Source organism: Varroa jacobsoni, unplaced genomic scaffold (assembly GCF_002532875.2).
Source record: "Varroa jacobsoni isolate VJ856 unplaced genomic scaffold, vjacob_1.0 scaffold_15, whole genome shotgun sequence".
In the NCBI taxonomy this organism is placed as follows: domain Eukaryota; kingdom Metazoa; phylum Arthropoda; class Arachnida; order Mesostigmata; family Varroidae; genus Varroa; species Varroa jacobsoni.
In genome coordinates, this window is record NW_019212917.1 from 49,394 (window position 1) to 72,106 (window position 22,713).

The 22,713-nt window shown below is 39.0% G+C and overlaps 2 protein-coding genes across 6 annotated transcripts; one reads left to right on the top strand and one right to left on the bottom strand.

Moving 5' to 3' along the window:
* Nucleotides 1–3,307: 3,307 nt before the first annotated feature.
* Nucleotides 3,308–8,477, bottom strand: LOC111268759 (CXXC-type zinc finger protein 1). Its single transcript, XM_022847961.2, has 6 exons — nt 8,136–8,477; nt 6,720–7,115; nt 6,093–6,361; nt 5,482–5,827; nt 4,732–4,898; nt 3,308–4,162 (listed from the first exon to the last, which is right to left on the bottom strand). Exons 1-6 carry the CDS (start codon nt 8,475–8,477, stop codon nt 3,877–3,879), a joined length of 1,806 nt encoding a protein of 601 aa, XP_022703696.1. The 3' UTR covers nt 3,308–3,876.
* Nucleotides 8,478–8,483: 6 nt separating this feature from the next.
* Nucleotides 8,484–22,641, top strand: LOC111268495 (5-taurinomethyluridine-[tRNA] synthase subunit MTO1, mitochondrial). Of its 5 annotated transcripts, none has more exons than XM_022847552.2 (11): nt 8,484–8,586; nt 15,813–16,047; nt 16,202–16,479; nt 16,630–16,792; nt 17,962–18,134; nt 18,353–18,592; nt 18,735–18,860; nt 20,140–20,233; nt 20,587–20,790; nt 21,081–21,402; nt 21,752–22,641. In XM_022847552.2, the coding sequence occupies exons 1-11, from the start codon at nt 8,488–8,490 to the stop codon at nt 22,104–22,106; spliced, it is 2,289 nt and encodes a 762-aa protein (XP_022703287.1). In that variant the 5' UTR covers nt 8,484–8,487; the 3' UTR covers nt 22,107–22,641. The 5 variants fall into 5 exon arrangements, with proteins under 5 accessions (XP_022703287.1, XP_022703365.1, XP_022703515.1 ...); XM_022847630.2 differs by lacking the exon at nt 8,484–8,586 and adding an exon at nt 9,454–9,545; XM_022847702.2 differs by lacking the exon at nt 8,484–8,586 and adding an exon at nt 9,603–9,927.
* The last annotated feature ends 72 nt before the right edge of the window (nt 22,642–22,713 follow it).

Here is a 22,713-nt window from a genome sequence, read left to right on the forward strand (position 1 = left end):
CCTTTCAAATAATTATGATGGAAATTATTGAATCGAAGTAACAATCCAGTGTTGCCCATGCCACAAATACTGGAGTTTTCCTGTTCGATACGGATATTCATGTATATGTTTAGTGCGTTAGAACGATGTAAAGACGACCACACAACAGGCCTTAACAAAATGGAAAAGGACATTATTGAAACAGATGTTTGTGACAGTTTAAAACAGATTGACGATAGCCTCTCTCTGCTAACCTGTAGTTCCCTCAATAACATTCGGTGCAATAGGCTACTACTGGACGTGTAATCAAATCACTTTCAAAAATGTTTTGTCATAACTCCAAAACATAACGAAATATTAGCGCTTCCTAAATCTGATCAGCACGGCACATAGAACCTTGAATTTCAAACTGTGTGTTTTATTTCGAAATAGAACGCAATCTGAATATAGAAACCAGCTAATACGACACGAAGTTAGTTAACTTCGTATCGTAATTAATTCCTTGTATATGATATTAGTATGAGTACTGACAGTCTATTAAATCTGTTTAAGCTATGCAAGTGCTTCAGAACTGGCAAACTATGATTGATACGAACACTACATCCGTTGGCTAAAAAGATCAGCTTTTAGCAGCAAACAAATAGATCAATATGTTCCAATAGCCTTGCACCTCATAATTAAATCGACCGGACCTGTGCACCTAATTACAATTAATACTTTATAATAATAATAATTAATAAAAATAAAACTTGAGCAGTTGATTTGAATTTCATTGGTCTATTACTTTGTAAGGGAGATTTTCTTACATTTTAGAGGTTTTCGTATACCTTACTTTCAATAGAGGGCTTGGCCAATGGTGATTTCTAATTTGACATGTTCGTGACTCCACCACGTGGGCGATTCTGATAACATGTTACAGCTCATTTCTTCACTCTTCCTCGTAGGTCTCAACGAATAGGCGCAACACCTTCAACCGAAGTGGCCCAGTCTGGGACTGACGGATCGACGAAGTAAAGTCACTCTGTCAGATTTCATAAATACTCGTTCGAAAGAAACCTTGCAAAGTTTTTTGGTGCAAAATTGTCCTGGTTACCTTTAACGTTACTTCTAGAAGTCCTTACTGGAATATTGCTATTATTACATTTCGTACATGTAATCATTAGTTTTCAACTTCAGGTCTCTGTGAATATATTCGAATGAATACACCGGTAAATGCAGGAATTAACGAGTAGTATTTTTTGCTGGAAACTGAGATTTTAAATAATAAATCTCTTGATAGTACTGAATGTGTACTAACGAACCAGTTGTGTAATCGATTCTCGTATTTGGACGTAATGGACGAAGTAAAAATTGTCGTATTAGAAAGGGTGCAAAATAAATGGTTTTATGATAGTTTGATTATGCCGTTGTTGTGGACTTGAAATTAGGGCGAAAAAACTGCTCCGATTAGTTTAAATGGGTTATTTTTCTTTATCCAATCTGAGTCCAGGCAGATCTCTGAGATGGCCTATTACTAAATTTAGTAATGAAGGTAGTTTCACCAGGTGACTCCAGTGATGTTTTTTGTCGGATCCATAGCTGAAACCTTGGGTGGACCCATGCAACACCATATTCGATCTATTAGTCAATAAAAATTTTTGATTCAAGCTAAAGGACTGAATATGTTTCCGTGATTTTTGGTAAAGTGTTTGCTTACTAAACTTAAGGGCGCATAGGAACTTAGCTTTAAGCCCTGGTTTAAGGTCACACAGTTCGTTTAGTTCTAGCAGGCACCAGCTGTCTCAAGATCAATCCCGATCAAAGCTTGATCATTTTTTTGAGGAATACCAAATTTATGCGAAAATACTCTACTCAGATGGGTAAGCGTCTCTATTTCTTTTACAAATTATATTCATTTTAGCCTGTTTTAAAATATTTTTAATAAATTTCATTTGTTCGGTTAAAGTCTACAAAAACATGTGTTACTTTTCACAAATAGTGTTGTACTACAAATGGGCTTGTTTCGACTTTTACGACACTTTTGTTGCATAAAGGTAGCTGGACTTGGTCCACAACAGAATATATGTAAAATGAGAATCAGCAGTGAGAAATTATTTGGGGAATGTTACTGAAGGCTTTTTTTCTCCATTTAGTTCTACAGCGCCTATCTTGCTCTTGTAGTCACGATTGCATGTAAAAAAGGCCGACCCTCGTTTTTTAACGCAGGCTGCACCTAGTATTTGGTGAGGCACTCAAACATCCGAAAATATATCGTGTCGTGTATACAGATGGATCTGAAAAGTTTCTATCAATGCAACAAGTAGACTTTTACTATCATATGATATAGACTTCCATCTCTAAGTGCCATTATTACGGGTTGCGTAAACCTTTTTAACTTCCCGAATCGCAACTAATTGCGGATCTTAAGGTTCCTTTTTGCAGAATGAAACACTTTTGAGCTTTGCGACTGATAAGTGCTGAAGGCTCACACACACAGTATGTTCCTTGCGCAGTCTATGCCAACTTATTCTTTTTCCAGAAAAATAAAAAGGATAATATGCCCAAAATTCTTGTTCTAGCCTTTTTCTTTTTTTCGTATAGAACTATTTCCCCATAGACACATTATCCAAGCTTGGAGTTAAGAGATAGTATTGACTATTCTATTGTCGGAGATGGTAACAACAAACTGCTTCTTCGCCGTCTACAGTTTTTTCTTAAGGCTATTCAAAAGAAGGTATATGAAGGATAAAATATATTTATATGTTACGACACACACTACGTAGGCTTGTGTGAATGAAGATTATTTTCTGCTCTTTTTTGTGCAAAATCCGCGTTTTCATGCAGTTTTTGAAAATTCAAGAAAGATTTATAATGGACCTTATGTTTAAAGCACTCTGTTTGATTGAAATGGCTTAAAAAGCCGTGTTTGATATACTGCGATATTTGTGAGAAAAATCAAAAGTCGTTTCGAAGAGGACGATGTCAATTGAAATCGACATTCGGTCTTTTAGATGAGATCAACGACTAGTCCTATTGAGACTTTCTGTGGCCTTTTACACCATTCGAACTTTTATCCTTGTTTAAACCCTTGCCTTTTTCGAACTTTCTGAAAAATTTGTCAATATCGTTTAACTATTAGTGACTACTAAAAAGTTATTACAGGATTAAAGAAAGAACATTTTAAAAACTGTTAGTGAATGGCTTAGTTTCTCAATCGAAGTTATGTTGGGGATACTTTGATGATACTTGTATTGAATGAATATAACCGTCAAAAATTATCTTTTAGCATATGCAAAAAATGTCGCTAAAATAATCTCAGCTGAATATTCTCTAAAAAAAACGCATATAATAACATATTCCAAGTGAATTACAAGCAGTTTTTTTGACTTTACAGTGTATTTACATATAATCTTCGAGGCACGGCAATCATTCATGTGCCAGGATGAAACAGCTGTATTCGGGAATTCATAGGTGCTTTCTGGTTCACATCTTTTGCGATACTTGAGACACCTAACTTTATTCTATCTCATTCTTTAATTCGCTTCATTCCTATCCAAATTATGTGTAATACACCCAGTATTCATCGCAACCTTAATTAATTTGAATCTTCTTATTACTACTAGTCCAATTATTATGTACAGATTGTCTATGTAACCAACTACTTGCTGCCTATCCGATACTAATTGAATTTCATATACCTAAACAGCTGCTATTTTAGAAGATACGCAACATACTGACTTTTAAAACTGCACGGATGTCCGTCTATTTGTCATCATAAATTTACGTACGGATTTATCAATGGCGTAAGGGCTTAAGGCCATGCTTGTAAATCGTCAGCTAACAATACAGCCTCGCGCCATGTCCTTGTAGAGACTCCCACCATTAAATATTACATTAACATAATTAATAATGACATTATCACGTTGGCCGGAACCCATAATCATGGTCTCCTCTATACGCGCCAGAAGGTGATCCGGGTCCTTCTCGGATCTCCTTAAAGCGAGGATGGTTGATCAGTGCCTTATGCGGCCCCCCTGATCTTCCGATGTCATTGGAGTTTCGTCGCAGATCGCTATGCAGTGAATGCGGCGGTTCATCATCGTGTTCAACCGTGTTGTGCAACATAAGGCCGAGCACCCCACCACGACTTGCCATTTGGATTTGTATTGTACGTTCCTGTTCCGATAGCTCTTCACGCTTCAACCTTGAAGGAAAGAAAAAAATCATCAGTAATTATATATACTTATGTGTCCGTTATGGACGTCATCGTTCTCATTTACTTATATTTGTTGAATTATTGACAAATATAACACTAGCTATCACGTTCCTTGCATTATCTTTTTGACCTTTGTGTTTTAAAAACTGTTGATCGCTTTTTTTCTGTTAAAGCGACCACAAGGATATATATTTATTACTTAATGCTGTACAACTTCTTTGTGAACCTCAAGATATGTAAATAACATTACTATTATTATAAATACCAATTCTTCATCCTTTTCCCGGTTTACCACTGAGTTCTAATGTATCTGCTAAGACAGCCGGGCACTTTGGGTCATTACGACAGCTATGATGCAGGCACATATACAGTTGTTAATAAGAAAAACAGATTGCTATATTGAGAATTACTATCTTGCAAAACTTATGAATTTCTAATTAATTAATTCTAATTGATTAACTAATTAGTTCTCAATATAGCAATCTGCTTTTCTGACCATTTTCTCATCGCATTGCCAAACACCTAAACAGAGCATAGTAACATATAAAGCAACCAACCTCGCTCGAATGATTTCCATATCGACCTGCGCTCGTTTCATTCGTTCCCAAGAGATATGCTTAATACATTTCTTCTTCGGCAAACGGCAGAAATCAACATCCTCGTCGTTGAAAAGTTCTCTCTGTATTGGAAAGCCACATACTTCAGTGTCCATCACTTTGGGTTCCTGAAAAATTGATTTGAAAAGTTTTGAGTTTGTCTATATCTGTTCGTTTACATCTAAAATAGGCGTTATTGATGTCCTATGTGGCAATGAACTTTACCCCCTTGCAAACTGCATTATTGTATTAAACTATGGCTGTTTTAATGACTATTATTGCACGCTAGTTTACTCCTTCTTTTAATGAGATGCTTTTTTGTTAAGCTTGTACAGAACTATGTGGATACAGTTAAATTCGGATACATAATAAAAGCGAGTTGGTCAGCGAATACCTCGTATCTAATACAACGGAGCGCATTCGAATATCTAGATGCAAGGGAGGATCAATTCTGTTTATAGAGTATGTTAACGTAATTGAAAAAGAAAACATCAACGATTCTCAAGGCTTATTTTGCTTCTGCGGTACAGCACAAGTCTTGAAAATGTGTAGTTTTTGAACGTCTCGTATTATGCATAGTAAATAGCTCAGGTGAAAGGTGACATTTTATTATAAACAGCTGCTGTATTAATAAGTTTGAGTTGTAACAGTTGAAATACTCAATAATTATCTCTAAATAGTATTATCTGATGTATAAAACCACCAGCTCACCTTATAATGTTCAGGACAAAGAATCTTAAGACGTTTGCAATAGCTCTGTTGTGATGGAACATGAAATTCGCAGAACATCTCAGCGAGGTCACCTTTCGTTGGATACGCGCTCCCATACGATGTTTGACTTTCGTAACGGTTGAAGCACCGTTCCATATGACGAATGGCTGTTCTTGTTTGAAACTCATGGCCGCAGGTCACGCAATAAATTTGTTCTTGATCCTCAGACTCTTCAACATCTTCCTCGCTGATCAGCGTTGACTTCGCACGACGAATGAGATTTTCGAGTTCCATCTTCTTACGCCTATAGTCCAATTCTTCCAGATGAGCATCATGTATTTGCTCCCTAGTAAAAAGATCGATTAAAGCTGTTCGCATTAGCGTGATTGTATCCTGCTGATATTTATGGCAAGGAGGATTAGCTACAATTTTATTATAAATATGTTTTCACCTAGCTGAAAAGAGCTAACTCAGATTCGTTTTGCTGACAGAGCCTTCAAATGCGATTTTGATCAACGATATTATCACGGATTTTTACGACTGCGCGTTTGACATAATATGTGAGTATTTGAATGAAATCAATAACGCTGCTATGTAGAATTCCTACTCACCTAATTTTTTGCAGTTGTCGCTCATTTGACAATTCTGCCTCGGCAGTTCGTTTCTGCCAACTCTGTATCCTCGCAGGCAGAATCTCAAAAATTCGACTCATTGCGAGTTTCATGCCACATTCGTCTGAGCAATATTTCGAATTTGCACGAGCCACTTGCGCGCACTTCGGGCCAAAACATTGTTTGGCCTCTTCCTGAACGGTTCGACCCCGGTCATTCCATGAATAATCGTCATCACCAACCCGCCGTCGAAGTCGACGCGGCGCCACCTTAGTCGACAAAGTATATTGCAATAAATCAATTAATGGTGATAAAAAGGGTACGCGTGAAAATCGGGATACGTCACCACGTAATTCCGGATACCATTTTTAAAGCTCGCTATACGCTTGCAGAAAAGCCAAGTTTTTTCTACTTAATTTACCTCATTGATGCCAACACCTGTGTAGGATATTTTACACTTAGTCAAAATCAAATATAATGAGATATCATTTATTAACACTTATAATCACAATATTAATCACACAATCAAGTTCATTAAGGACCAACGCTTCGTGCTATATGTGACATAGAATCAATTTCCATGCAACGCTGCGCCAGTTCCCATATAAATATCGTGTGTCTGCCTACCTGATAATCTTGTTGCCTCTGCTGTTTTTTCGTGCTGCTCCGTTTAGTGGTGAGTCGCCCGCTGCTTCCGCCACTTTCTGGTACGTATTCATCATCTTGAAGGTATTTATCTCGGGCACTTTTTCGTTGGCTCGACTGTTGCTGCTGTTGCTGTTGCGCCAATTGACGCTCTCGTTCAAGGGCTTGACGTTTACGTTCGGCTTCACGCTGTTCTTCGAGTTCACGTTCGCGTCGCTCCCGTTCTTCAGCTTCGCGTTTGAGCTGAAGTTCTTTTTCTTTACGTCGACGTTCCTTTTCTTTTTTACGCCGTTCTCGCTCCTCCTGTTCGGCTCGGAGGCGCTCCTCTTCTTCACGGCGTCGCTTTTCACGTTTTTCTTCCCTGCGCTTCCGTTCAACCTAAACAAGGGGTAGATAGACAAAGCAATGGATCGACGCGCGTACATTCGATTATCATCTTCAGTATTGTAACGTTGCTCATTTTGTTTATAACCTTTTGAATGCACGACTGGAATAGATACAAGGTTTTATTTGTATTTTTCTGTATGGGGCCATGATCCAAGTTAGTTTTAGTAAACGTACACAAAAAAAAGTGTCAGGCGGAAAACGTTTTTCGAATTGTTGTTTTACATTCGAATGTGTTATACACACATAAGAAACATGAATAAAGTTCAGAAAAAATTCTGTAATCATGACATAATAACTCTAATTTGATCATATAAACAAGTTAACAATTTTTAAATGCAAGATAATTTATTTAAAATTTTCGTGCATTTCAATTTTTTTTTCAATCATTTATGTTTATAACATACTTTTAGAGGGCTAAGAAAACGTGGGCTGTCTTTAGCTGTAATACATTAATCATTGTTATTAAAGAATAACAGTACCATTAAGATATATGCAAAAGTTTCATAATGAAACTAATGTTTACAATCTTTATTTTCTAAGTTTTTCTATGTTATAAACAAAGGAAAACAAATGAAAGTTCTATGTTATAACCATCAATGCATCAAATTTAAAATGTACGAAAATTTAAATAAATTATCCTGCATTCGAAAATTGCTAACTTGTTTATATGATCAAATTACAGTTGTTACTTATTTTATGCCATGTGATGATTATAGAACTTTTTCTAAACTTTATTCATGTTTCTCGCGTGTATAACACATTTGAATTTGTGTACAACACACTTGCAAGTGTAAACGAACAATTTGAAAAGCGTTTTCCGCCTGACACTTCTTCTTTATTTTAAAATTGACAAACGTTTAGTCATTCTGCTATCACTATGCCGCATGCTGCCATCAAGTCAAATCGAATCTGTTCGTAGTACACGAGACTGCCTTCGGCGACGATACAGATTAACAATACCTGTAACGCCAACATCTTAAAGCTATTCTTCTCACACAATCGTGGCCTTACTTTGCAAATACGCTTTCTACATTTTTTTCCTGCTCCGTCAAGGCATGTGTCACACTTTCCACAGTTTTGAGAGCGGACGCAGGCACTGCATTCACCGCAGGATTTTTTATCACCCTTGAAGATCGTTTTTAGCGCCGGGTTCCCAGTCCTACATAGGAGGCAGAAGAATTTCGAAATATTCCGCGAAAACTCGGGCGTAATCGAAATACAGTCTCCATGGTACCACTCGTTGCAGTTGTCACATCCAATCATAAAACGTGACGTATCCGACGTTCGGCAAATGCAGTAAACCCCCTCTTCCTTGTTTTCTTCGTCGGAACCTCCGCCAGAGCTGCCGGCCATTGCGGCGCAAATGTTGAGTGCGGCGGAGCTATGGAGAGGATCAAGTAACGTTTTTTTACAACGACAATCGCGCACCTTCTGGCCGAGCCTATATTGGCATGTCCTGCCGGTGAGTCAGCAAAAGCAAGACCAATAACTTAACTAATAATTATTAGTAATAATTTTCATCATCATTAGAATCGGTTAGAACGGTTAAAACTGTCTCATCAGACGTACAGAGGCTGTCTAGGTAGAGATTTCTTGAGAACAAGAACAACTGGGGATTTGTTCGGCAAACCGTCACTGTTAGATTGTGTATGCTACAAATGTAATCACTGTTTCGAAGCACACTTACATTCATTGACATATTGGGTACTGGCACTACGTATTTTAGGGTGCATCGTTACATTCGATGCATGCACTGAAGATGTTGTTTCAAGAGTGACTTTTACTAAAGATAACTCAATCAAAAGTCTATTTTCAGACTGTTGCCAGTAATGACACTTTAGTTATGCGTTGCGTCTCATGATATTTGGAATTTCAGAAGATATTATACAATTAGGGGGTTTTTTCAAATTAGTAGATAAATTTACAGTTAATTCAAGTAAGCCTCATGGGCCTGCCTAAGTGACTTCTAGTTAGAACTTCATTGGATCAACACTAGGCTTTGATTTTTCTTGTTCCAACGAAACTTTATAAGTTAAATATCTGCAAAACTAGAAATTATGTAAACATTCAGTATAAACATGTTTCCTTGAGCCACGGTTACTTACCTGTGTCGCTGCTGTTTCTCACGAAGTGGCTAATACCACGAGCGGCCTTCACTCCTCAAAATGTGAAAACGCATCGTTGACACTCAGGTTATGTTGGATCTATTTCTTGTGGTTTGTGGCCTTCGGTCGTTCTTTCGAATCCCCTATTGGGGTGTTTATTTTTGCTGGGTTATGGCTGATTCGACTATCTGCGTATTACCATCCGAGAAATAATTGTCCCTTCGCTTAATTCTCGGACGTAGATAGACTATAATGAAAAATGGCTCACTAGAAGCGTTTTGGAGAGCGAACGTTCAGTTGGTCGGCAATAAAGAAGGTCAGTATTTATACACATGAAGTCATATTATAACAATAGTTTCGTTCGTATGAAAAATAGTTGTAAAGTGCAACGTGTTTAGGAGCCGATGCAAAACTGTCGTCTACGATCTGGGCTCTTTTGAACAGCAGTCAAGACATAGCGTAGTGTTGCAGATGTTAATGAAAACAAAAGGCCTCTTTGGAAAGGACTTTTAGGAAATTTTAATTTCTCTTTTTTGTCGCAAACGCGGCACCTACAGATGCTTATTTCGTTACTGTTGGAAAAAGTAAGTTGAAAGAAAGTTCATCTTCGTCGAGCGTTACACGATTGATGCGCAAGTACCGCGGTGCCTTCAAGGAAAACCACCAATAGCATCTTCGCTACCCGGCTGAATTACTGGGTGAGATTTCACTGGCGGACGCGATTCAACGCCAGACAGCGCTCGGCGTGCGAAGACGTTCTTAATCGTTAACGCTTCTGTATATATGCATAGGGGATGATGCAGGCAGAGGTACGAGGGTCGGTGGACAACGCTTTATATTTAGATGGTCAATTAATAGCTTCCAGTAGGCACTGAATAGACGTGTTCGATCAGCTGACGATAGAATTAAACAAACACATTGGTCGAAACAAATGTGAGATTCTCTGAAGTGGTTTTGCCGTCACTCAATTGTTTTGGATTCGAAAAATTGTTTTAAATGTATTTTTAAATTTTAGCGATTATAACTACTGCCTTATGCACTAACTTATGACCTGAGCGTAATTTTCTGAAACCGAGTTTAGTATGATAATCAAGTTTAAAATGCTAAGTTATTTTAACAAGGGTAAATAAATATGTTTTAATAATCAAAGTTTGCGTATTTTGCAATAAACGTTTGGAGATACAGTTCGCCAATACATATTCAAGGCGTCCGTAGGCCTTGGACTATAGACATATATGTATACATATTTGACTGTAACATGATTTTATTATTCATTTTGTTGTATGCGCCGTCTAATTAAAAGAGCGTTTGACTAAATCATAAGACGCTTCACCTTAGTCACGTACGATACAAGCCTTTACGAAAGTAATCCGTAAAAGACAGAAAATGTGGTGTAAGCCTCGCATTCCCTCCACAAGAGGGCCTATACATGTAGGACAAACGCGCATCGTCTCAAGGTAGCTACAAGCAATAATCGAACTGCAAATGTCACAGAGATCTGAAAACATAAATGTTGCCCAGATAATTCTACCTAACAAACACGTCCATGCCTCTCTTCCACACTTCCCTATACCGGCATAATCTTCGAATGAGCAGTTGTTTAGCGTGGTTATGGTTTATTAACCAGTGGATGAATGGCGTCTCTCTTTTGCAGAGGTGGCCGATTGTATGCACAGCCGATCATAGGAAGACCTCTAGAAACGGCGGTCGAGAAAAGGCGGGAAGAGTCTACTGAGCAACGAAACCTTTTTAATAAAGGTCTCCGGCCGATTGTCTGTTCACTAGTTATATAAACAGACACAGAACACGTGGGTGGATATAACCTTAACAGAATACCGACTCGCAGAAATGCTGCACGTACGACGTCTTTTGAATTCGACGGTTCCGCGACACCGATTCGATGTCCTTGTAGTCGGTGGAGGCCATGCCGGCTGTGAAGCTGCTTCCGCCGCTGCGCGTATGGGCGCATCGACAGCTCTCGTGACACACAAGTTCGACACAATTGGCGAAATGTCTTGTAATCCGTCGTTTGGTGGCATCGGCAAAGGGCATCTATTACGCGAGCTCGATGCGCTCGGAGGTCTGGCCCCCAACATTTGTGATTACTCCGGTATAGGGTATAAAGTGCTGAATCGGCGGAAAGGCCCTGCGGTGTGGGGGCTACGAGCTCAGATGGATCGCAAAATTTTCAAGGCTAACATGCAGAAAACAATTGAACAACATCCGAATCTTGAGGTGTACGAAGCTAGTGTTGAGAACCTTCGTCTCGAAGACGGAAAATGCGCTGGTATCGTGCTTGAAACGGGGGAGGAGGTTGATGCACAGACGGTCGTTTTAACAACGGGCACCTTCCTCAAGGCGATGATTAATATCGGTGAAGATAGTTGGCCCGCTGGAAGACTCGGCGATAGGTCCTCGATTGGCCTGGCAAACACACTGGATAGATTACGCTTCCGCATTGGCCGGCTCAAGACTGGCACTCCCCCTAGACTGATTAAAAGCTCTATAGATTTTAAGGATTTGGAGGAAATGGCCAATGACAACCCGCCAGTGCCTTTTTCCTTTATGAACGACAGCGTATGGTTAACGGCAGATCAGCAGGTATCCTCGTATATGACCTATACAACGGAGGAAATAGAGAAAATAGTCCTCGCCAACATGCACCGAAACCGACATGTCGCCGAAGAGATTAATGGGCCCCGATATTGTCCATCGATTGAATCAAAAGTGATCCGCTTTAGTGGGCGTCAGCACCAGGTTTGGCTAGAAAGTGAAGGCTTTGACTCAGACCTCATCTACCCAAATGGCATCTCGTGCACACTCCCTGCCGAAGAACAATTGAAGCTCGTGCAGTGTATGATGGGCTGCAAGAAGGCGGAACTTGCGAGACCTGGTTATGGCGTTGAATATGATTATGTTGACCCACGCGAGCTCTATCCGTCCATGGAGACGAAAAAAGTGCCTGGCCTTTTTTTCGCTGGACAGATCAATGGAACGACAGGTTACGAGGAGGCTGCTGTTCAAGGAGTCGTTGCAGGTATCAACGCCGCCCGCCGTGTGCAGGGCGAAAATGCTGTCACGTTTAGCAGACTGGAAAGCAATATAGGAGTATTAATTGATGACCTAACCACACACGGGACAATGGAGCCTTACCGTATGTTTACGTCAAGATCTGAATTTCGGCTTTACCTTCGACCAGATAATGCAGATTTGAGATTGACGGAAAAAGGATATATAGCGGGATGCGTGGACGAGAAGCGCTACTCCCGTCTTGTCGAAACTCGAACGAAGTTGGCTAATGCAAAGCGGGCTTTACAGACGAAAAGGATGGCAACAAATCAATGGGGAAAGTTGATGCCTAAGAGTAACCTTTCATCTAACTCCAATATGCGGTCTGGTTACTCGCTTTTGACGGTCGATTCCCTGGACATTGAGGAGTTGCTAATGGCTTTTGACTATCACCCTGACATAGTGGCAGTTCAACAGAATCGCAATCTGTTCCATCGTTTGATGGTCGAAGCAATATATGAACCGTTAGTTGAGAATCAGCTCGATGAGATCAAGACGTTGTCAAGTCAAGAAGAAGCGAAAATTCCCGAAAATATCGATTACAAACGCTTCAATTTATCGAACGAGATTCGAGGCAAGCTCGAAGCCGCACGGCCGTCCACGATAGGGGCAGCTTCGCGGATACAGGGGATGACGCCCGATGCCCTACTCAGGCTTATAGCGGCTTCTAAACAAAGTTCCTTGGTATAAAAAAGGTCATCTCAAACAAATAAGATTGTTTCGCGACTAAACACACGGCCTCTGCTGTATTAGTTATTTTAAGATACGGTTAACTTATTATTGTCATTATTATTATTATCACAGAGCGTCGTAGGTAATATTTTGCCGTCAAGGATTATAAAAACTGTCACATTTTAAAGCAACTGTTTTTATCCTGTCATGGTCAAATTTATCTCGTTGAAGCGTGTGACTATGAATTACTGTACTGAACTTATCAACGTTTTCCGTCGAAAGTGAAGATCACTTTTGTGTGCATAGTTTCTGACGGTAGTTCTGCTATGAAATCTAGCTATTAGATCAACTTTACTTGATTTCCACGAAAGACGCGAAACTGACAATTTTAAGCTTATTATTACGTTTTTGTCTAAAAACATCAGAAAGTGAATTTTGTTTTTATTTCCTCCCTGTTTTTCTTTTACAGCAACAGAATTTACCAATCCAAATTCTAGTCAGTATCAGCCATTGACATTGTTTCAAGCCTTTGTTTTCTATGTTTGGCTGTCAATAGAAGCAGCAAATGTTCTAAAGGGAACAAGATTACAGCAGGGAAAAAGATGGGTGGGCACGTTGTAGTTGTACATAAAGAGTTTGATAAAAATAGGCGTGGACTTTTTCTGCAAAGTTTGAACTTTCGCTATGCCCACTTGAATCTATAATCTGGATTGTTCTTTAACAGCCGACTCATCGGTGTTTACTGATAAGGCGTCGTGCGTCCTCAAAATGAAGGTTGGACTCATTTTCGTTAGCAGACTTTAATTGTTTAAGTTCACCACAATGAAGGGTTTGAAGTATTGTGTTTTTGCCGTAAAAATGTCGTCTGCTTAAAAAATCTCAGTTTTATTCTGTTTATACTGGCACACTGACATAAACTATGCTCGAAAGCAGCCAAGTCTTTAAATGCGTATATGAGATTTTTGTATATGAGAGAGATATATGAGAAATTGTAGGCGAGTCTGTGAACGTCTTAAAATATTTATCATTAATGTGGCAGGAGGAGGGGAGATTGTGAAGAACTTGACCATTGCGATTTCTCCGTGAATGATGTCGTACAGCTAAGCATTTACTTGATTCTGGATAGGGAAATTGCAGTTAAGCTTTCCCTAAATGGATCTTTTGGTTTTTTTTATTTACGAAACGATTCAATTGAATTGACTCTGGTTGTACTTTAGTGGTTGGCCAGGATAATCATTTGTATCATACGATGAACTATATGCAATAAAACACGGATCTGTTAGCTAGCTACGATGTAATGCATTTTTTTACATTATTAAATGGTCCATTATGAGGTAATGAGGTAAAAATTACTATAGATACGTAATACAATGCGATATATTTGCCCCGCTGTGTACGAGGATTATAAGCGTTGCTGGAGAAAGAATCTTATGCTTTATGGAACGTAAAAATTCATGAAATCCATTTATTAGTAACGTCAAAGGTTGTGTACGTAAACAAATAAGTACATATTAGGTAAGCTCGCAAAAGCAGCACGGAGTTTGTCCAATTGAAAGCATGAGATAAAAGGAGTATATCCTATAATGCTTGCCATAGATAGCGTAAAACGTTGACGCAAGGAATCTGGGCATTTTTCAGACTGATGTTAAATATTAAGCTGAATATCGCACAACTCAAAGGTATGAAAAAATCAGCCATTTTAAATTGAGGGCTGATTTTGTCATATCTTTGAGTGTTCCGAATGCATTACTCATGGTAGGACACTTTACATGGAATTATGTTTCGGCTACATTTATTAGTCCCATACGCTGTTGTAGTTGTAATCGAATAATAATTGTTTTATACAACGATCAGCTATATTCAATTCAGATTTGCAAATATATAGTGCTTGGGTTAGTATTGTTTACTTACTAGGAAAAATCTTCGAGATGAATAGATCTTACTGATATTTGTCAACTGAGATTGATAATGAATAATATAATAAGTAATACCATCAGTGTTTACAGTCAGTGCTCGAACTACGCCGTAGTTTCACTACTGCCATAATAGCCTGGTAGGCGTCGGCACATTCAGCGAGCCGATAAATTCGCAGATTGAATTGTATACAGCCACTGTGCATAGGTTTCAAGTAGAGTAATGAGCTATACAGCTGATGCAGACAAAGACGGTGTGGAAATACAATGATATTTCTTCTGCTTCATATATTGCGTAGTGTCTTAGCAAAAAATCCTTTTTTTCGAGAGAAACAAAAGATATGCATCGGGTACATATAAACAATACATTGCCAGGGGATCCGAGTTGAACCACCAAAGAGTCCAATGTTGGTCCTAGAATAGGTTTTAACATCATGTTCTAATAAGCAACAATTTCAAATCGTGATCGTAAGAAACAAACACTTCGTAGATTTGTCAGGAACGGTTGGCGTGCCGTAAGAGTTTGAATGCATTCGCTGTCACTACTAAGGTAAAGTTTCTGTTGCGTGAGTCTTGTAGCTCAACTCTAACAGCTTAGCAACATCATACATCAGAGCAGATAAAACAATAATCTAATAAAATGGTTTATTAGTTTATTATGGCTTAAGTGACGGTTTTCGTTTAAACTTTCCTTTTTGTTAGCAAGATAAACTTACTATGGGGTATTCATGAATAATATCGGTTTGAATTACATCGTCATACCAAATATGTGCGTAACCATAAGACGTCGTGGAAGTACATGGCCTGAGAATCATAGACAATTAGCTCAGCAAACAGTTGTTCTCGAAATAAATGTACAGGCAAACGATGACATCGTTAAACAATAACGTCCTTATACACTTCTATCGTCCCGCATCTCCCTCATACAGATGGCGCCCTTTCAGCAGTTGGAAGACAAATCTCTTTCTGGGGTCGCTCACTTGATGGCATGGTCTCCCCGAATGGACCTTCTAGCCATAGCCTTCGAGTCGGGTGAGGTTGTCGTACACCGTCACCGGTGGCAGAAGGTCTGGGCCAGGCCAAAACCTCGCGAAGAGGGCGTCATCGTGCAGGCACTTCATTGGAAACCGGACGGACAGCTGCTCGCGATCTCATACTCGGACAGTATGTATTTACAATAGATGAGTGTGATTTCCTTTGATTACTGGATGAGCATAACCGAAGAGGAGGGGACTCAAACACCTATTACAGAATAGTCGGCTCTGTCGTTCTATACTATATGACGGATGTGATTAATGAAAGAACTTATTTTCCTCAGGCCGTCTGGAGTTATGTCACGTTGAGCAGGGACAGGTCGTACATCATATTAAAGATGATCGACCGGTGACAGGCCTTCACTGGATTCTAGATCCTGATAGGGATCGAGTGGGAGATGTAGTTTCGCAGGACAATCATCCCTCAAAGCTAGAGCCTCTGAAAAACCTAAAGACAGCAAGACCGCCTCCTGAGAAGGTACCATTTAACATGCTACTGTGCTTGTCACGCGATACACTCAACCTTTACCTCCATGGAACCTTGCCCTGCGGCTCAATTCAGGTAAACCATATTGTTAGTTTATTTACAAGCTAATTATGACACAATCTAGAAAACTAGTTCTACTTCGTGACTTGATATACGTATATCAAATATACAGGGGCTAAGTGGTATCCTGCTATTAATTATGAAAAGTTATTTGGTATATTTTAGGCTAGCGATTTGTTGTGCGCGTCAATGAGCCACGACGCTGCACGAATATTCTCAGTAAGTCGTGCTGGGGAGTACATCGTTTATTCCACACCGCTTCTCAAGGAAAAACTCGACCAACTCCAGACAATGGCCTATTACAACCGACATATTGGTCATCTTGACGGTAATCAGCTTACAAGAGTTTAAATGGTATTAAAGCATAATTGTGTAACGTACAACATCCAAATGACTGGATGTTCACACAAAATTATTTAATCTAATTTTCCTGTACTGCTGTAAAAAAACTGACACAGAGGTTGTTATTACCGTCATATGTTCAACGTTGTATAATTATGTTGCTGTCTTTTATAGTTTAAATCCGTCTTAGAGTATATTTAGCTGATTAAATACGGATTGAAATTTCTGGCTCTTTTTTTTGCTGATATATGTGGTGAATAAAAAGACTGTTCTTGAGATTAATTCATCACTAGTTCAGAATACAGCGATATCCTGGTATGCGCTCAATATAGCTTTTAGAGGGTGCTACGTAGGTAAAGCCAAGCATACGAGTGTACTTACGATTACCTACAGAGGCGTATGTTTTTCGTTCCAGTTGACCTTTGACCTACTCATCTACAATAAGTATAGGTATTTCATGCAGAGAACAGTTTTTAAATTCGCAGATCCGTTCAAGTAACGCTGGAGGAAAAGCCGTTGCGAGATAGAAGGTCTACTAAAATATCGGAGCAACGTTACTGGTTTTAATAAATTAATAACTAATTTTAATTACTAATTAAAGCATGAAAAACAACGGAAAATTATACCATTTATGCGTCTTTGTATGGTGTGTACGATTCAAGTGAAGAATCCAATTTATTTTCGATAGAGTCAATTTTATAAGCAGCAGACAAACCCAAAAATATATATGAATTTTAAACTAAACACCTGGTCGTAAAATTTACTTTAACACATTGTAAAGCCTGGACATTTCTAAATTTTAAACGCCGATAATCACGTAAGACTTATGCAGATATTTTTGTAATATTCAGGGTGTCAGTTATTTTTAAAGACCGTCAACTAATATAGAGTACTTTAGTTGCCACTTGCTTTTGTGTATCAGACGATCTTTTATTATTACCTATAGATTGTTGCTGTATACATAAATTCTTGTGTCCATCGGAACAAGTAGGAGTGCTTATACTACACTCAATCGAAGATAATCGATGATAGCAGGCTTGCAATTTTTTGATTAGCAAAATCTTCGTGTCTCGAGAATCTATTTGCGGCAAAAACATTTTCCACACTCTGATAATTGTTCTGTGACTGACGTTCTACTTTTAACGTCATTTGCAGAGTATCTGGGCGCTTCGATGAGCCTTTTGAGGGAATCGTGGGATGACGTAGTACTCGAGATGGATTCAAAGTTGATCAACTTCTCACACGGTGCATCTTTTTCGGACGACCTTTTGGAACTGGTTGTTTTCGGGACACTTTCGACGGCTCTGAGAGACGTTCTTCTATACAAGGTATAGCTTTTGAGTAAGCAAAATTTTTATTAAGTTTACTATATATGTTTATGAAGTTTATTATGTAAACTTAATATTATTATTTATTTTAAAATCTTTCTGTTGGAACTATGACAGTGTCTTTAAGTCAAACTGAGCTTGTAAAAGTGTGTACATCTCAATTCATATACTACAGGCTATCAACCAAACACGTTACCTGCTGTTTTTTTGGCTTTCAGGTTACCCCAAAGGGTTTGCATAAGCTGAGTGTCAGCGTAGAGGCCTGTTATAGCAATTTGACACGAATTCTTTCTAGCCATGTTCTACCCGTTTGTCACCGGCTGTTCTTCCACATCGAGCAAATGAAAGGACTTGCTTCATGGAAAGAGTACGCGCTATGTTCAATCTCATTGGAGACACTTGAAGGTCTTAGTCGTGCGCTCAGATCCTTTGTGCTTAAAGTTCTTGAATTGCATCAGGTATGCTAACATTGATCCCTTTTGGAGAAATAACCAAATTTATTGATATCACTAAACTCTGCTAGTACTACCTCAAATTAACTGAACATGGCGTTTGTTCTGTTTATTGCTAACACTGCTTTCTTCTATTTGCAACGAGAAGGTAGCAACGTGGAACATTGGAAATTTAAAGACGTTCTTCCGCTGGTTATACGGAACCGTACTATCGCTTACGGACGAATCCGTTCCCGAGGACGTATTAAGACATATGGAGGGAGATCTTGCGAAGGTATTTATATTAAAGGCCATATTGTCTTTTTTCTAATATAAGGCTACGCAAATCCGGCACGCTTTCAAAATTCAAATGCTCTAAAGGTACGCATCGCTAGCAAATTTGAATCGGCTGGTAAATACTTTACTAAGTCTGAAGTAAGTGAGACTGTGAGTAAGAACAGGATGAGCTTAATTGACAAGAAATTAGTTCAGAGAGAAAAACATTTTTCTATCTCGAAAATCAACCTTCAGTGGTTAAGTTTTTGTTCTTCAAAGGTCACAGCGCTGCGGAAATTCATCGGAAGTCGATGAAGACATTAGGCGCGGAAGCCGTAAGTAAAAGCACAGTAAGTGAATGGAGCAAGCACTTTAAAAACAGAGATTGAAATGTTGAAGGCCAGGAAAAAACAATCAGGTATCTGGACTTGAAGGATAAGAACGCATTGCTTCAGTGTCAAAGAGGCTTTTCACGAAAGCGGAACATGGAGTCTGAGGGCTCTGTGGGCTAAGGCATGGACATTTCGCATGTAACGGGTCACAAAATAAAAACCCAAGTGTGTAAAATGCGGAAACTCGGTCCCCTATGAATTGACTCCAGGCCCGTTAGAAATGGATGCAGTGAACTCCAGGTCGAATTTGCAGAACTTCAATCAAACGTAAATCTGACTCGAGCTTACGGTTACGTAAATGATATATGGTGCAATCTCTACCGCTAGCCGGGGAGGGTCTAAGCGAGAGAGAGAGAGAGGAGTCACCTAGGATAAAAATCATGTTCAGTGCTAATCTCGAGTTGGTTCAATGTAAGGTGATGGCAGTACAATTAAAGGATATCAGAAGTGTCTGCTGCTATGAGAGATCTACCTAGTATGAAATAAAGAATGCAGCCTGTCACCTCGAGTTCTTTAACAAGCTCATGAACCGTTGACATAGCAATTGTAAGCACATAATGTAGTTACGTGATGACAACGCCTGACATCATTGCCACGCCTGAATTACTTCTTGGTTGGAACAAAAGAATATATAACGTTGGCTTCAACCCGCTTATTCTTTCGATCTTTGTGTGGTTACAGGCTTTTCGTGCCTCAAAAGGGCAACTAGTGGACAGGTGTGCGACAAGTATATAACAGCTTAATAGCTTTTTCTGAGAGCTACAACAAAGCGCTTAAAATGATATCAAGGGACTAAGGTGAAGGCGTTCGATTCTGACTTCTGTTATGGGCTACTTGGGCGCGCTTTGATTCGATTAATAACAGTATGTGTTTCGACTTGGTTTGGTTGAACCATAACAAATGCAGGTATCCGCTTACCTCGTCTGCTCTAGAGATAACGACCTTACGTTAGATCAGGTCGGGCAATATTTGAGTGAGCACCCGCTCAAAATGCAGATCCGTAAGTATTTTCTTCGGAACTCGTTTTTTCATGAATACATTTATTATATATATATATATATATATCAATTTATCCGAACTTACATGTTCATAAAAGAGTGTACCTTTTAGAGTTTCTATGAGTTCAAAAAATCCTGTATAACCTCACAATGTTACTGCATATCGTAAAAATAATGCCAGCGGTGGTTTAGGAATAAATCGTTAACAATATGTATTTCATATAATAATAATAGTTAGCGAAATAGAAGCTATACCTATCATTTAAAATTAACAATGTTGGTTAGTGGAAACCTTTGTATATACTATTTAAAGAACTTCGTATTTTCTTCCATCTAAAAATATTTGTTCTTGCAGATGAGTTCGGCATTCCTATTTTGAGTGAATTGGGCCTATCAGAGCATCGCAAAGAAACGTCGTTGATGCTTGAATATATCCATCTGAAGGACAGCATTAAGGGTGCATTTGAAGGCCTTGGCGTCGGATTTACTCAGGGCGTTCAGCCAAAAATCCTCGCGGGGCCTATCGATATTGGAAAGGATGTCATGTATAGTCAGCTAGGTACGTCTAGATATAGAGTTGGTATGAAAATTCGCGGGTCTATCAAGGACACAACTAAAAATTTTCTAGCCTTTTTATCTTAGCTCAGCATCCAATTGTTTGTCCAATTGTAATGTGAATATCATTACTTTTTCAACTCTGTATTATCCGAATTGTTTCCGACTACACCTTGTCCGATTGAAGGAAATTCATTGCGAGATACTCCGGATTCAGCAAAAACGAAATCAAACTGTTATATTAAAACAGATTTTTTTTTTCTAACTCTGTGTTATACCCTTTGATTTATGCAGTTACCGAGACAAATGTATTTACCTGCATTGTACCATCACCTGAATCGCAGCATATGCTTGTCTTTCGCGACGAAGAATTCTGTGTCCTGAAGTTCGGTGCATTCTTTAGTACCTCATTGCGTGGAGCCGGCGAGGCAGCTGAACAGCCGAAGGCAATAGTTGCAGCCCAGCTTTATTCAGGTGATGTAATTACCGTACTTCTTCGAGACCCAGAACAGTTGCAGCAGGTTGTCTTGGCACAGTTTCCATTGATTAGAGTCGACGAGTGGCAAGCTGTGGCTGCATTGCGAGCTGACTGGAGGATTGGCGCCCTTGACGCGGGGTAAGTTGTAAAGCGAAAAGAGAGGGTTGGACGGTGGATTACTGTTATTGCTGCTACTCTTACTTGGTCAGTCTGCTGAACTCCTATCTATCTATCCATCAAAACCTACGCATCCCAATGGTGATTATTTCGTAACTTATTCATATCCGTCAACTTCTCCACTTTACAATATTAAATCCAAAACAATCCAGACAACCATGCATGTATCGAGTCATGCAATGAAAACCAAGTTGATACACAAAAAAAAGTTGTAACACATCTTTTTTGTAACATATGTAATAGTTTCATTTATTTGTCATATATTTTTGCTTGCTGTCCTTTTTACTATCTATCAATTGCATTATTGCAGATCATACATCGACAAAATGAACCATCGAGTTCTCGACAGGTGTCCAATTCCCTCCAGCGTTGGTAATGCCCAAGTGCTCGCCGTTAGTGGCTCGAGAAATCTATGTTGTGTCCGCGTTAACGGACGGCGGATGCGTTTGCTCGAGATGGACGTCAACGAGGACGACGAAGAGGAGGATGCGGAGGATGAAGCCGATGACACTGTCCCTGGGACATCGCAGGGCCTTGAGGGTAGCAGGGGATCACTGGCAGCATCATCCAACAGGGACCCCCAGCAAACTGAGGACATTGATATCGATGGGACAGATGATGCCGCTGATGTCGACAAAGAGAACCACCAAAAAATTGATAACTAACAAGCTATTACATATATGTATATATACAGTGGCATAAAAAACTTTTGAATAAGTTCGAAGAAAGTTACTTAACAGATTTGGGGTCTTAAATTTTGACCTCTTAACGTTGCAGAGCAGTAAAATACAGTAGAAACGAGTAAAATGAAGACTTTCGAACTGCTAAGCAGCCTTTTTTCAAACTGTCAAGTGCTTCAAACAGAGGTGTTTTGTCAAAAATATCGCGTGTTAATATGAAGTGAGACAAATACAACCTCGAAGATGTCGAGTAGTGATTCGACATCTATTAATAGATATTGATACCGAGCATTTGATAACAAAAAAACTCTGACATGTTAGTGTTTTGAAATACTATGTCGCTTGTATGGTTTGTTGATTACCTAATGATATCTATATTCCAGTGTTGATAGAAAGTAGACTGGAATATATGTATATATATGTGTAGTGCTTTTTGTATCACAAATAATGATAATACTAATAATAATGCAATGTTATCCAATAAGTATCAAATAAACCAACACAATTATTGTAAATTGAATCTTATTAGATTGTTGTCTTTAACTTCAGAAACCTTTGCTTTACTAATGATCTTGCAATGTTTTTTTAATAT

Coding starts and splice junctions, on each gene's coding strand:
- LOC111268759 (XM_022847961.2), bottom strand. CDS start 8,477: ATGGCCGGCAGCTCTGGCGGAGGTTCCGACGAAGAAAACAAGGAAGAG. Junction 7,116..8,135: donor GTAGAAAGCGTATTTGCAAA/GTAAGGCCACGA, acceptor CCCCTTGTTTAG/GTTGAACGGAAGCGCAGGGA. Junction 5,828..6,092: donor CGACAACTGCAAAAAATTAG/GTGAGTAGGAAT, acceptor TCTTTTTACTAG/GGAGCAAATACATGATGCTC.
- LOC111268495 (XM_022847552.2), top strand. CDS start 8,488: ATGTTGAGTGCGGCGGAGCTATGGAGAGGATCAAGTAACGTTTTTTTA. Junction 16,480..16,629: donor TGCCCTGCGGCTCAATTCAG/GTAAACCATATT, acceptor GGTATATTTTAG/GCTAGCGATTTGTTGTGCGC. Junction 18,135..18,352: donor GAGACGTTCTTCTATACAAG/GTATAGCTTTTG, acceptor TTTGGCTTTCAG/GTTACCCCAAAGGGTTTGCA.